The following is a 16805-nucleotide window of genomic DNA, read 5'->3' on the forward strand; positions in this document are numbered from 1 at the left end:
GCAGGTTATTCTCTTTTTCTATCTGGTGCTGAAATAGAATGCGGATTTTTCGCACTCGCAGTATATAATAATTTTTATCATTTTTTAATTCTTCGTATGATATTTCCTTTTATCAATTTTATCATTTATTTATGCATATATTTATTTATTTCGTAGACAGGTCCACGCTTTATCTGTCAATAGGCAGTTTCAAATTTTGTAATTCTATTTCTATACTATTTTGTAAGTGAACTGGTGCAATATTAAATCAAAAAATGTTTGTCAAAGTGTTATTACTAGACAGCGAAAAATGGATAAGTCAAATACAGCACCAGAAAGTCTTGAAAAGAATATATTTAGAAGAATAGATTATATATATTTAGAATAGATATTTATTATTTATTATATATTAAGACAATTATTATATTATATTATATATTAAGATAATTATTTATTATATATTATACGATATTTAGAAGGATATTTAGAAAAATATATATTTCATATATTTCATATATTTATTCCATTATATATTCTTTATTATAATTTCCAACTAATCACAATTATTAAAACAAATAATATATTTTCATCCAGTTCGTACGTCCTGCAATTAACATGGACAATTTTCTATTTTCCGCGAAACATCCTCCGCGCGATCACTATTAATTCGAGTGCAGCATAAGCGGTTGTTAAACAAAATTAGAACCATCCAAAAAATCGGGCAAACTCGAATCCGGTTAATAATTCATTTAATATCCGACAACGCCGTTCGCGGAATGACCGAGCCCACTGTATAATCTCTTGTCAACATGGCGAAATAAAAAAAAAGGTCCTCGTGACACCGTGATCCCGGCCTGTTTCATTCTCATCTGCATTTGAATTTTATATCGACGCGATTCGTGACTCCGATCGCTCATATTCGTCGCGATTTTTGCTTTTTTCTTGCCGCCGGTATTTTTCGATCTCGACCGGGGGAGGGGGGGGGGGAGGGAAATCCTGCTGTCATTGGCGCGCATCGCGCGTGCTTTACAGCAGTTGTGAAACGAGTAAGCCTGTCTCTCTCTCTCTCTCTCTCTCTCTCTCTCTGAAAATTTCACGGTAAAGGAAAATGCGGTTGTCTACCCAGTTTCCGCATCGCCGTACGACTTTTGACACACTTTCCGGCCGTTTCAGACAAAACCAATATATGCGGTGGTAAGCCCGAGGCTTACAAGACACCGTCAATTTTTCACGTACCGCCTTGGATATCCGGTGCACCGGCTATCTAGGCGCACGATGCACATTCTGATACCGTTTGATGGCCTGTCACCGCGCAGATGGCGCGGCTGTGTACATTGCGGCGCCCTGATCCTCGTTCGCAGGAGTAATTTCGACTTTCCTTTGTTGGCTCATACAGATTTGTCATCTACAATGTGATTTACGAGAGCCCTCGGGGTAACTAGCGGCAAGCCGGTTCCGGCAACTAAACAATTAGACCACATGCAATTTTATGCGGAATAAAAATTGCTTGCATTAACCAGGAGATTCGGGAGTTAGACGTTGATTTTGTTCTTTAGTCATTTTTTAATGAAGGAACAGTGTTTTCAAGTACTTGTTAATATTCGCGCAAGACATTTTTTCGAACATTTAATTTTCAGTGTGTCCTTCGAAGAAATTCGTCGAATAATATTTGAATCGTCTTCGAATTAAATTTTATCCGAATTGATATGTTTCGAGTAAATTGTTCAAGTAAAATTGCATTCGGATAATATATCGATGATATTTTATAAATAATATCTCAAGTTAATTCTTCGAATACAATTTTACTCGAGGATAATATATCGAATTCTCTATGAATGAATATTTCGAATAGATTCTCTGCGAATAAATATTTTGAATAAATTCTACGAATAATATTTTCTTCGTATAATGTATCGAATGAATTCCAGGAATAATTATATCGAATAAATGCTTCGAATCAAATTCTCTCCGAATAATATATATCGAGCAAATTCTTCGAGTAAAATTCTCTTCGAACAATGCGTCGAACAAATTCCAGGAAAATTAAAAACATAATTTAAACATATAATGCAAAACTATTGTATATATATTACACTACATGTACGCCTTTGTAGGGATAGCAACCCCTTTGTAAATTATATAAATAATATATACGTCGAGCAAATTCTTTGAGTAAAATTTTCATCGAACAATGCATCGAATAAATTCCAGGAAAATTAAAAACATAATTTAAACATATAATGCAAAACTATTGCATACATTACACTACATACACCTCTTCGTAAGGGTAGCTACCCCTTTCTAAGTAATCCCACAAGTGGCTGCTAATTGCCACTGACCAAATCCGAGAAAAAAAGAAAAACCTAAATCAATAAACCAAATAAAAAAAAGAAGAAAAAAGTTCCAGGAACAACATTTCGAACAAAAATATCGACCGCTCCGAGAGAGCGCCGCGACGAGGAAAGAGCGTGTCCGCGTCGTGTAAATTTATCCGTGCATATTTCGCGCGATGTTGCCAGTGGCAGCCGCCGCATGCAGCCGGACGTCGCACGCAGGACGTCTCCGCGCAAAGACGTCCGGGTTGCGACTGTGTTATCAATCGGTTTGTGGGAGTGGCAACACGTGTTCCCCATGTGTGTCAACCCGCAGCCCCGACGCGGTGCGGCGCGGCGCGGCGCCGCGAAAGGGGGAATATCGGCGTGGTATCGGGTTGCATGAGTTCTCATAGAGGCGGATTGCATACATATCGCCGGTTCTCGCAGTGCCGCGTGGCACGAACTGCACGGGAACGTGCACACCGGCGCACGCACACGGTCCCGCGAGCCCCGGCTTCCGGAGGACTTGCTCGGATCTCCGTAGCAATTTCGCCTAAGTGCCGATAAATAGTTCGCCGCCGGATCATCTCGCTTGTGATATTGGATTCTTTTGATGTTTCAATCCCCGCGCGACTTAATTCGCGGTTTTAACGGCCGCCTCGGAATCGAACGCGATCTCCTTAAGAGCGGAAATAAAACCGTCCGAACGGCGTTCCGCCGCGCCGCTCGAATTTGTCGGCCGATTAATCGTGATTCACGATTCGCCGATAAAATTCGGCTGATAAATACGTGTGATTTATTTCCGCTCGCCGCTTTCTCTCTCGCCGAGAAAGCGGGGACAAGCCTCGGGCCGATTTGCGGACCGAAACGACGCCGAACCGATTCCGTTCATCTTTTCGATTCGAGTCGATATTAATTCATTAATTAAACGTGTTCCACTTCGAAGCATCGTATAAAAATGATGAAAAATGTATTAAAATGTGCAAGGGTGGTCTGCACAAGGGGTAAATTATTTTGTATCCACGTAAGAAAAATTGCTATAAATATTATCCTCGGAATAAATTTGTTTACAGAGCATTATTAAAGAATATTTTTATTTATTTTTTGCCCGATGCTTTCGACATGGAAGACGCGACGCGATCCGAACGGAATATCCAGAGCCGGGAGAGAACGATACGTATTTAGTGGCGATATTTCGTGGAAATGCTTTCATTAAAAAGTTATTTAACGAGGAATTTTTCCGCGGCATTGTACGCGGCCCGCGTACAAAACGTTGTTACGCTCATTCGTTAAAGTCTGGAAAATATGTAATTGCTTGTTCCGCGGAACGTACTTCGCCGTGTGCCGGCTATTTGTTCCGCGAACCGTGGCCCTACGTTTAACGGAGCCATTGAGACAGATACGGCCACCGACGAAAATAGATATTAAAAATTTCAAACAACGGAATGCTTCCTGGGCGCGCCGACCCGGCGAAAGCAATTGCAGAAAAGTTCTGTAAATGTAGCGCTTCCGCGGAACACGGACCGATGGCCTTTACAGCGGAATATGAATTCCCCGGATATCGAATAACTTATTCTGTATTGTTCTTTTCTGAATTATTCTTTTATTCTCTCATGGCCGAGTTACTTAGTTCTTGTAAGCTCTGTTCGATATTTTATTCCAATTATTCTTGTTCTGATTTTGTCTTGACTGAGCTATTTGGTTCTTGTCACTTTTATGTTATTCTAATTATTCTTGTTCTTATTTTGTCTTGACTGAGTTATTTAGCTTTCGTAACTTGTGTTCTATATTATTTCAATTATTCCTAGTTTTATCTTGACTGAGTTATTTAGCTTTTGTAACTTGTTCTATATTATTCTAATTATTCTTACTCTTATTCCATCTTGACTGAGTTATTGAGCTTTTGTAACTTATTCTATATTATTTCAATTATTCCTATTCTATCTTGACTTAGTTATTTAGCTTCTGTAACGTGTTCTATATTATTCCAATTATTCTTACTCTTATTCCATCTTGACTGAGTTATTGAGCTTTTGTAACTTGTTCTATATTTTTTATTTCAATTATTCCCATTCCATCTTGACTGAGTTATTGAGCTTTTGTAACTTATTCTATATTTTTTTTTTTTATTTCAATTATTCCTATTCTATCTTGACTGAGTTATTTAGCTTTTGTAACTTATTCTATATTATACCAATTATTCTTATTCCATCTTGAATGAGTTATTGAGCTTTTGTAACTTATTCTATATTTTTTATTTCAATTATTCCTATTCTATCTTGACTGAGTTATTTAGCTTTTGTAACTTATTCTATATTATACCAATTATTCTTATTCCATCTTGAATGAGTTATTGAGCTTTTGTAACTTATTCTATATTTTTTATTTCAATTATTCCTATTCTATCTTGACTGAGTTATTTAGCTTTTGTAACTTATTCTATATTATTTAAATTATTCCTATTCTATTTTGACTGAGTTATTTAGCTTTTGTAACTTCTTCTATATAATTCCAATTACATATTTTTATTCTTATTCTGTCTTGACTGAGTTAATTAATTTTTGTAACTTATTCTATATTTTATTCCAACTATTCTTATTCTATCTTAACCGAGTTATTTATTTTTTGCCAAACTGTTTTGGGATTACATGTTTCCTCCTTTTACACCAGCTTTCACATTCGGCCCATCTTACCTTCAATTCCTACATCGCATGTTACAGTTCAAATTAATTAATCCTACATTCTCGAGGACCAACAATCTTTCCATTATACAGTCTTCAACATTGCGCAACTTTTATAATTAAACAGCGAATCTTTATACAAAAGCAAAAGTTTCTTCATCGATTCCAGTAAAGAAGAGTCAAACAGAAACTTCTTTCTTTCCTCAATCATTTTATTAAGTTAAAAACAGCACATAAACAGTATCAAATTGTTAAAATTTTCCTGAAGTTCTAAAACTCGTACTTCTTACAATAAATCTCGAAGATACAATGAAACTCGAAGATACATAAAAAGGAAATAATTATGCGTTCAAGTCTTTCATTTTTCACAAAATAGCCTGGAGAAATGAAAATCACCATTGTCATCTTAAAAATCAGAATAACACTAACCGAGCGAGGCCGTCGAGATGTTGCCGAATATTCGGCGGGCCCAACGCGCCCCTAAATTTCGGTCCCGCGGTAATGAAACATCTCGTATCCGGCGACAATCACGATGCAAAACCGGTTGATTCCGCAGCGCGCGCGCGCGCGGACGAACGACTCTAATTAAGAAACAATCTCGCGTAGGTAATGAAATCCCGGTTTTCCGGCGCGGGGGTGGAATAAAATTTGACCGTTATCGAGGGACCGCCGCGTACCTATGCGAAATTGTGCTCGTAGTCCTTATGAATCGTTGCGCGCGGCGTAATTACATCGTTATTACAACAAGTAATTTCCGAAGCTCGCGCGCGCTTCGTTTCCGCGAAACTCTCTCGGCCCCGGCGGGCAAACACAGTCTTTCGGCGGGCCGCGGCGAGATTTCGACGGTTTCTCGCCGGATTGAACGGCCGCGTTTCCGTTCCATTGATTTTTATATTAATCCGTCCCCCGCCGCCGATATTTTTTTCCAAACGTTTCTCTTTCCGGCGCTACCCTCGCGCGCGCGCGCGTTTCGAACACGACGACGGAAATTTAAAATGCATTTGTCCCTCTCGAAAAATCGTTTTCCCACGGAACGCGGCGCCGCGGCGGTGTGCGTGCGTGTGTGTGTGTGGATTACCGTAAATGCATATGCGTGACGAATTACACCGGCGAGCGAACGATATTTCCGCGTTAATATATTCAGGCGGGCCAGCCGGCAACAAAACAGCGCCGCTTAAAAAAAAAAAATATATCCTCCGGCCCCGTAACGTATATTTAATTGCAAGAATTATTGCGTTCCGACGGCGTACGTTAGTTGCAATTCATATCAACGTCGACGGGGCTTCAGCCGGTCCCGCCCGCAGCTGCGCCGCAATAACGCTCGCTCGCTCCCGAAAATACATATTTGTCGCCGGCACACCGGAAGACCTTCTTGTTTTTCCGCCGGCACGCCGAGCCCGGGACGCACACACAAACATTAAGTTGTCGCCGGGGTTCCCCAGCATCCGAGCGATCCAAGATGCCGGATTTTGTCGGGATTCTGAAACCGGCAAATCCGAGAATACTAAGTCGCGATTCTTCGGGCGCGCGGTGATTTAGACTTTTTTTTATTTTTTATTCTTTTGCCACGATTCGATGGTGATTAGGAGGTCACGTGACACGATTCGAAGGCGATTCTGAGGTCACGTGACAAGATTCGAAGGCGATTCGGAGGCAATTCGGAGGCAATTCGAAGGCAATTCGAAGACAATTCGAAGACAATTCGAAAGCAATTCGGAGGAAATTCAAAGACAATTTGTAGGCAAATTCAAAAACAATTCGAAGACAATTCAAAGACAATTCAAAGACAATTCGAAGGCAATTCGGAGACCACGTGGCACGATTCGAAGGCAATTCGAAGACAATTCGAAGACGATTTGAAAGCAATTCGAAGGCAATTCGAAGGCAATTCGAAAGCAATTCGGAGGAAATTCAAAGACAATTTGTAGGCAATTCAAAAACAATTCGAAGACAATTCAAAGACAATTCAAAGACAATTCGAAGGCAATTCGGAGACCACGTGGCACGATTCGAAGGCAATTCGAAGACAATTCGAAGACGATTTGAAAGCAATTCGAAGGCAATTCGAAGGCAATTCGAAAGCAATTCGGAGGAAATTCAAAGACAATTTGTAGGCAATTCAAAAACAATTCGAAGGCAATTCGGAGACCACGTGGCATGATTCGAAGGCAATTCGAAGACAATTCGAAGACGATTTGAAAGCAATTCGAAGGCAATTCGAAGGCAATTCAAAAACAATTCGGAGACCACGTGGCACGATTCGAAGGCAATTCGAAGACAATTCGAAGGCAATTCAAAGACAATTCGTAGATAATTCGAAGACAATTCGAAGGCAATTCTATGACAATTCGAAGGCAATTTGATGGCCACGTGACACGATTCGAAGTCAATTCGAGGACAATTCGCCAATTACATAGGCGCAGTACATCTGACGTACCGTTTTCTCCACGGTCGCAGTGATCCCAGGTTTCTCGGTTCCGGTAATCTCTTAAAAGAGGAAAAAGGGCTTATTCATCGTGCGACCACAGCCTTGATTGTTATTCACGTTCAACAGTATAAAAATACTTTCGAAAAATGATTACCTCGAGGGGAAGCATAACCGTTTCGACGCGGAGGAAAACTATCGACCATGCGAGCCGCATTATTCGCCAGAACTTGTTACATTTCGCCAGGGCGCCGTGGGAACTCTGACCTCCACGCGAGTAACGCTGTCGCACCCCTCTCATCCCTATTGTGTATTCTAATAACAATGACCGTGTCGGAGAAAAGTTAGCGGTCTGGTAGAAGCTCGCGGGCTTCTGGTCGAAGAAACTTGCCGGTTCTTACCAGGGGGGGGGGGGGATCCTCCGGGCCCCGGAAATAACGAAAGGTCCGCCGCGGCGGCTCATCGTAAATTCTGCCCGTTGAGCGGTATTGTTCGCGGCGTGTCTATGATACGGGCCATAACGTAACGAGGGCGAACATCGATACCAGCCGAGTAGGTGCACACCGGTGTAAGCATTCGTCCTCGTTGTCGACGTGGTCGTTGTCGCCGGTGCTCGCCTTGTTCCGGAATTCATCCAGAAACTTGTAATTATTTTCAACGTCATACGTGCAGGCGCAACGGATGCGGAACCTCTTCATTAAAGGAAGCCTAGGAAAGGATAATTAAAAGTTTCTCGAGAGGAACGTCAGGGAGTGCCTAGCATGTTGCGCAACTCCGGGGACCCTGAATTTCCCTGTTATTTGCTCCTCGAAATTGCCCCGGCCCGGCCCGGCCCGGCCCGGCCTGTACCGACGCGCCGCCGTCCGCCTCAACCTCGATTCACGTAAGTCTTCCCGCCTCGAGTCTCGTTGTCCCGTGAAACCTCGGATCGGGCTGATTAGCGCTTAGACGTTAATTACAGTTGTCTCGGGGCCCGCGACAAAGTCGACGAAAGTTCGTGACCCGGGGAGTATAACGCCCCGAACACGAAATTGTAGTTGGATCTTGCAATGGAGCTCCTTTTCACCGGGGGGATTTAACTTAATCTTCTTTCTTGTTGCGTCGGTATATGTGTGTACACACATACCGTGCGCGTGCAACACGATACTTCCGGTTGGCCCGGTCGAACGGTCTGTTTGTTTTGTATCGGTCTCCTTCGGGCCGGTAAAAAACGTTCCACGTTGTATTTGTAATAATGCTTCAAATAACACGCTGTTTCGATTCATAATTATTCCCGGAACTGGGATCACTTTTTTAATGATGCTATTTGACGCGCTGTTTTAAATTATAATATATATTTTATTTTATTATTGTGGGAAATAAGTGTTTGAAATTGTTGCTCGAAATAAGTATAATATTTGAAATAGTTGTTTGAGATCATTAGAATACTTGAAATGATTGTTTGGGATAATTAGAATATTTGAAATAGTTGTTTGAGATCATTAGAATACTTGAAATGATTGTTTGGGATAATTAGAATATTTGAAATAGTTGTTTGAGATAATTAGAATACTTGAAATGATTATTTGGAATAATTAGGATATTTGATATGATTGTTTGGAATAATTACAATAGTGAAATGATTGTTTGGAATAATTGCAATATTTGAAATGATTGTTTGGAATAATTGCAATATTTGAAATGATTGTTTGGAATAATTACAATATTTGAAATGATTGTTTAGAACAATTACAATATTTGGGAAAGGTGTTTAAAGTAATTACAATACTTGAAATAATTATTTGAAATAATTACAATATTAGAAATAATTGTTTGCAATAATCGCAACATTTGAAACGATTGTTCGAAATAATCACAATATTTGAAATAATTGTTCGAAACAATTGCAACATCTGAAAGAATTGTATTAGATAACCGTTCGATAGAATTCTTTGAAACAATTATCTGAAACAATTGCCCAGGATAGTTATTCGAAACAATCGTTTGAAACGATTGCGAAATGCTCCTTGGAAATTATGCAGCAATGAAACTGATAGCTGCGATTGCGAGTCTGGTTTATTCCGACGTTCTCGCTGACATTTCTGCAAGATAAATGCACCGTTATCTATGTTAAACGACTGTACGATAGCGAGACACATTTTAGGTCGAGTATACGAGACACGTGGCGGTGGTTTAATGCTCGCTTAAAAGCGAACGTCTCCCACTAATCAATTCTTAACCCTTTTATTTGTACATACCGTGACTAATTTCACTAATATTAATCCTTTCTCTTTTCAGACATGTCCTACAAGCCACAGCGACCTGTTATCGAGGGTGAGTCTTCATCGAGCATTCGGTTTCGTTAAGAGATTTTTATTGCCACGCCGCAGCGACCTCTCTGTAAAACATTATTAAATTGAAGTATTTTATCACAAAAAATTAAAATTGAAAGATTACGTTGTATATCGTATATCGGACTCGAATAAAACTAGTTTTAAAACGAGTTTTCGCTTTCACTAAATAAACGAGGGTCCAAAATAAAAAAAGAATAAAAAAGAAACCAACGAAAATAAATAAAAATAAAAGAACAAAGAGTTATTTATAACTCGACCTAATATATTGCTTTAACGGACTCCGACATCGTGGCCATTTTTGTGGCCGATATTCGCCGCTGAACGCGCTGGACGTGCCAATAAAAACGGCGCGACGGTAACGAAGAAACGAATGCACTTCGTTTATAGCAATAACGTCCAACGAACGTTGAGATCTGGCATGCGAGCGAGGCGGAAAAAAGGATCGTCGGGAATAACAGTCGACGAAATCGCGAATCGGCGAACGGAAATCCGCGATCACGCGATATTTAAGAACGTGTTATCCCCCCCGAATGGAGGGCTGGGGGTGGGCTCGTGTCTTTCAAAGTCGAGCACGACTCAATTACGCGAACTGGGCGGGCGAGCATAACTCAAAATTGCCTCGGATCGGAGCGATCGCACGCCATCGCGTTCGCGAACACGTCCGGGATCTTAGCGGGTTAATTGAACGGCCGATTCATGGAAACGGTTCGTTACTCTCTTTTCTCTCTCTGTCTCTCTTTCGCTGCTCTGTTTCGTTTCGTTTTTCGTTGACCAACCAACCTCGATCACGTTCGCTTCGTCGCCGGTGCACACGCGCGCGCACACGCACACGCACACGCAAACGCGCGCGGCCCGAGCCGAGGCAATTTTTCAGTCGGTAAGCTACGACAATGGTCACACATAAATACCTGGAATTACGTAAAACATTGCCGTTCCACAAATCGCGGAACTGTGCGCGAACGCCCGCCCGCGGACGTCCGTAAAACGCGTTTACATTCGACGGTTTTTCCCTTGTTTATCGTTCAGCGCAATCGATACCTTCTCTCTGAGATTGGATATGAACTTTCCCTATAATTCTTCGCGCTAATTTCGCGCGATTTATTTGCCGTCGGAACGTATGCGCTTTGTTCTGGTGTTCGAACGATTTGGATAGGGTATCGTCTTTAAAATGATCTATATTGTTTTCCCTATGAATTAATCGGTTTGTGTTAGATGATTAATTAGTTTGCAATCTCTTTGGAAAGTGTGCGAATTATTGTAGTTATGCCGTGTGTCTTTGATTTTCTTCATGTATTTGAATACAGTACTTTATGATGTGTAAATTAAAAATATATTGTTTAATTAAAATCATATGATTTAATTGAAATCGTATAATTCAATTGAAATCGTATAATTTAATTGAAGTCGTATAATTTAATTGAGATCATATAATTCAATTGAAATCATATAATTTAATTGAAATCATATAATTTAATTAAAATCATATAATTTAATTGAGATCATATAATTAATTGAGATCATATAATTTAATTGGAATCATAATTTAATTGAGATCATATAATTAATTGAGATCATATAATTTAATTGGAATCATAATTTAATTGAGATCATATAATTCAATTCAAAGCATGTAATTCAATTAAAATCGTAAGATTTAATTAAAATCATATAATTTAATATAAGATTAATTAATTAATCATATAATTTAATAAAGTATATACCCTTTTTATCCAGTCAGCAGTCTTTTTTTACAAATATACTATAGATAAGATTGCGAGACTTATTAAAAAGTATAAAAAAGTTTTACTGTCATTCGCCGAGCCTTAAATGCAACATTTTTATTCTAACGAATATGTACTTGGATTAAGAAATTCGTCGAGACAAATTGTCCATTTTCTGTGGACAATCTGAGCGTCAATTAGAGAGACATTTACCGTACAATCATTTCTCTCGGAAAAGCCGAATTTCGGGTTGCTGCGAATTTCCCTGTGCCGCTCCTGCGCCTGTTTTCTCTGCCGCGATTTTTCTTACCCGACTCACACGCTCGCATGCGACATTTTATGTTGCCTCAGCACCGACGTACCAATAAATTACAACGGTAGTTGGCAAACGCGGATCGATGTAATATCAATTTGAAGCTTCGAACACGATTCGCCGGTTTTATCGAAATTTCTGGCATTTCTGGGAGAAATTGTTTGTACGTATAAAACGTAAAGCCACGTATAAAACGTGTATATGTATATGTACATATGCACACACCGACGAGACGGATTGGATTTACACGAGCGAGAAAACAAGTAAATACCGTTCGGAGGACTCCTCCTCGCCGCGAACGATCCGCGGCGGGAAAGTGAAACCGAATTCTTGCGGAGCTCTGCGCGCAGGAAAGTTGTACATCCGCGGCTACTTTAAACAATCTCGAGTCAGTGCTTGAACTAACGCGCCGAACTTCCGTCCCGCGTCAGAGATTGTTCTTTCCCCTCGTAATTGTTCTTTCCGAAATAATGGGATACCGAAAGCGAGCCATTGTAATTTCAGGCGGTCCCGCTTGCTTGGCCTATTTCGCGAACTGTTAATTAACGGGAACCATTGTCGAGCGGCCGTCTAGCTATGAAACGACAAGGGGACGTACTCTGTACAAATATGTACCTTTCTCTTTCCGGAGCCAGGTCCGCAACCAACGAATTGACTTCGCACGTATATTTCTCTTTCCGCTCTGCCGTCGTGTTCCGGCGAGAACTGACAGCGAAACAATAGTTTGTATAGGTTTACCGGGCGAAACTTGGGCCGCCCGGACCTTCCCCCCGCCTCGTCGAAGAGAATCGGAGAAATCCTGAATATTAACGCGACGTAAGAAGCCGGCCAACGATCCCGAACTTCCTCGGAACGCCTTCGTTTCTCACCCCGATCGCCCGTAATTCTTCCGAATCGTCCACGAATTTTCGCGACGAAGACTGTTTAAACAATTTTGTCCTGACTCGATTTTGTTGCCTGCGGTTCGATTTTGATGCCGAAACCCGCTTCTGTTGCGCTTTTCTGTTTAAACCGTTGGAAAGTTAACAATTGATTGTACAATGTTAAATTATCGACGGCGGTTCGATCTATTATCGAGCTTTTCGTTGCAATGCCTCGGAATTTGTTTAATTGCTTTTATAACGCTGGGTTTTTGCGGGTTTTGAAATTTCTTAAATTACGATCGCGAGGAATTTAATCGACGAATTTTTATTGCAATAAAAATCGCTGAAAGCCTAACGTTAACCCTTACAGGGTTGTGTCGAGGCTATGTCAAGATTATGTCAACCCTTAAAGTCAACCCTTACAGCATCGGGTTGCTAAGAGTAAATATTACTGTGTAACTGTTTATTTCAGTTTGTTCAGACGTAAAATAAATGAGAATCCTAAGAAGAATACAATAATAACAATGTGTAGTCTTTTATTGGAATTTTATGGAATTCATATTTTATAAATAATTATTAATATTATTTCTCCCAATGGACTATGAAGGTAACAGGAATTATAATTGGGCTTATTACTGTGCAGTGTCTTTTATTTATTGGTTTATTATAACAAAATGTTAACTGAAATAATACAAAATTATGAAATAAAATTATTATACAGAACGACGTGCTAATTACGATATTCCGCGAAGCAATTTCATTCGGTCGCGAAGCAAAGATGAACATTGCACAGAGTAAAAGATAACAAAATAGTAAAAAATAGTGAAATAGTTTAAATAGTAAAAAATAACAAAAATAATCAACAATTAAATACAATCACCAATTTCAATACGGGGAAAAATATTTCCCTCGGTTGTGAAGGGATTAAATTAAAATTTATATATATATATAGTTATATATATAATTTAGATATAGTATAGTAGATATTAGATATAGTATATAATTTAGATATAGATAGTTATATATAATTAATTTTTTGTATAATTTATATATTATATAGTTATATCATAATTTAGATTTATACAGCTTATATATACTTATTTATTAATTTTATTATTACAATAACATATAATACAATAAGACGATACGTTTTAGACAAGCAAACGTACATTCCGCGCGCACCGGTTTCCGGTTGGTGCCGCATGAAACGTATAATTTGCAACGGTGATACCGCAAATTGTCGACGCTCTTTTGATGAATTGAATTCCAGCGTTATCGTCGATCAATCAGTTATCGCGGTGAATCGCAAGGAGTACGCGGGAACGGTTCCGTGACAGTGATGGAAAAGTATCGATGTCGATGAAAAAAAAAAGAAAAAAAAAAGAAAAAAAGAACGAAACACGCGGCCGGAATACGCGAGGGGGACGAATACACGCGTCCATTTGTTTTCTTTCGGTTCGCAGGGCGCACACGCGCGCCACGGAACAACACCGTCGAGGTCCGTTCGCCGGGTGGTTAACACGTTCCGATTCGAAGTGACGGCCCTTTTTTTCTGTTCTTTTTTTTCGTTTTTATTTATGCAGAAATATCTGTCGGGTAAAACCGGCGGCTCTATAATACCGTGATTTCGAAAATCGAGGCGCCGCCGTGAAACGAAAATGCTCGTACAAAGTGCGCCGACAATGCGCGCACGCTGCGGCAACGGGGGTGGGGGGGGGGCGGGGGCGGAACGTTGGCCCGGGCTTTTGGAAAAAGAGCCCCGCGGATTACGCGTTCGACAGGATGATTTGTATCGATGTTTTGTAAAAGTGTATGCCTTTGGAACGGTGTACGCCAAAAGATAAAAGTCGATACGCGCGGCGGCCCGGTGTAAGGGCACGGTGAAAATACGTTTTCGCTTCGCGGCGCACAATGCCGCTATTGCCGCTCGATCTTGATTTGTGAAGAAAATTGATTACGCGCGTATTAAAACGCTCTCTCCGCGCGGACGACGCAACGCCCGCACAATCGTTGTTGCTTTTTCAATGGAAATCGTAACCGGGCTCTCGCTTTGTCGCGGCCATCGACAGAGATATTATTGATTCCCGTGCGCAATTTCGCAAAATTTCGCGAGCGGGGATTAACTTTCGAAAATTGAACCGTCTGCGGACGCGAGTCCGCGACGAATGCAACGTTGCATTCGTGCATGTCGTACGATCCCCTTTTCTATTTTCTAGGTTTGATATTGTTGAAATTGTACGGAGTCTTTTCTGCAACTAGAATTCGATGTGATCGACGAGATATTAATGCGAAACTTCGAATAGAATTCCCTTATTCGCAATCGTATCTCGTCTCCCTAAATTGTCCATTTTTCTTCATGAGCTGAGGGACAATTGTGAAGAATTGTGCGTTGCTTCATGAATCGTCGTTGTTCCTTTCGATTTTCTTCGCACATTCATCGGACATTCATATTTTCTAGGTTTAATGTTTTCGAAATTGTACGGAGTCTTTTCTGCAACTAGAATTCGATGTGAGTGACGAGATATTAGTTTGAAACTTCGAATAGAATTCCCTTATTCGCAATCGTATCTCGTCTCCCTAAATTGTCCACTTTTCTTCGCGAGCTGAGGGACAATTGTGGAGAATTTTGCGTTGCTTCATGGATCGTCGTTGTTCCTTTCGATTTTCTTCGCACATTCATCGGACATTCATATTTTCTAGGTTTAATGTCTTCGAAATTGTACGGAGTCTTTTCTGCAACTAGAATTCGATGCAAACGACGAGATATTAATGTGAAACTTCGAATAGAATTCCCTTATTCGCAATCGTATCTCGTCTCCCTAAATTGTCCATTTTTCTTCATGAGCTGAGGGACAATTGTGGAGAATTTTGCGTTGCTTCATGGATCGTCGTTGTTCCTTTCGATTTTCTTCGCACATTCGTCGGACATTCATATTTTCTAGGTTTAATGTCTTCGAAATTGTACGGAGTCTTTTCTGCAACTAGAATTCGATGTGAGTGACGAGATATTAGTTTGAAACTTCGAATAGAATTCCCTTATTCGCAATCGTATCTCGTCTCCCTAAATTGTCCACTTTTCTTCGCGAGCTGAGGGACAATTGTGGAGAATTTTGCGTTGCTTCATGGATCGTCGTTGTTCCTTTCGATTTTCTTCGCACATTCATCGGACATTCATATTTTCTAGGTTTAATGTCTTCGAAATTGTACGGAGTCTTTTCTGCAACTAGAATTCGATGCAAACGACGAGATATTAATGTGAAACTTCGAATAGAATTCCCTTATTCGCAATCGTATCTCGTCTCCCTAAATTGTCCATTTTTCTTCATGAGCTGAGGGACAATTGTGGAGAATTTTGCGTTGCTTCATGGATCGTCGTTGTTCCTTTCGATTTTCTTCGCACGTTCATCGGACTCGACGAGCATTTGCGAGAATATCGAAGGGTCAGAGCGGCGGCGCTTGTAACGGGAGTTGGCAACGCGGAAACTTTCGCAAGCTCGTCGCGCGCTAATGAACGATGAGAGGCGGCTGCTGCTGCTGCTGCTGTTGCCGCTCAAAGAGCCCATAGACGGCCGGAATCACAGGAACCAAGACTATTTCCAATTACTCGACCGCTCGCAAGACTGTTGCGGCTGATTTACGCGGAATTCAAAACTAATTGGCCACAGGGGAGGGGGGGGGGGAGGCACCGTTGTCATCGAAACATCTGATGCCGGGCCGGCCGAAGTAACGGCGACCATGGTATCCGGAATATTCCCAATTTCCGTATAACCATATTCAATATCCGGATGTTGAAACTTCGGATGCCCGCAGTGCGCATTGCCGAAACGATCGTATCGGTGAACTATTCAAATAATGGTAACTGCACCTAACGTCCGCCTCGTCCTTCGCGCTTCCGAACTTCGGTAATAATTGATAATCGACATTCGCCGCGCTACAAATTTCACGCAGGCATTCCGTGCACCTTTCCACTCTCCCTACCCCCCCCCCCCTTCAACCCCACCGAAACGCGTTGGGTGATTTGCCAGCCTGTTAAGACGATCCGGCGAGGCTTCCTTCCCTTCCGACCGCTTCCGGTGCCCGGAATTTTCAAAGTTTCAGCGGGCATCGTTGCGCGCGACGATCTTTAATCCTTTGGACTCCGACGATTTTTTCGGCGTTGATATCAACGACTCCGA

At 40.9% G+C, this 16805-nt stretch overlaps 1 protein-coding gene across 6 annotated transcripts in view; it reads left to right on the forward strand.

Moving 5' to 3' along the window:
• The window catches only part of LOC117219778 (agrin), an 846148-nt gene that overhangs the window by 323745 nt on the left and 505598 nt on the right, over positions 1-16805 (forward strand). For all 6 annotated transcript variants that reach the window (XM_033469208.2, XM_033469209.2, XM_033469207.2 and 3 more), the window contains one exon: positions 9678-9713. In XM_033469208.2, the coding sequence (XP_033325099.2) occupies positions 9678-9713 (36 nt within the window). The remainder of the gene's footprint in view (positions 1-9677; positions 9714-16805) is intronic.

This window comes from Megalopta genalis, chromosome 5 (genome assembly GCF_051020955.1).
Source record: "Megalopta genalis isolate 19385.01 chromosome 5, iyMegGena1_principal, whole genome shotgun sequence".
Lineage (NCBI taxonomy): Eukaryota > Metazoa > Arthropoda > Insecta > Hymenoptera > Halictidae > Megalopta > Megalopta genalis.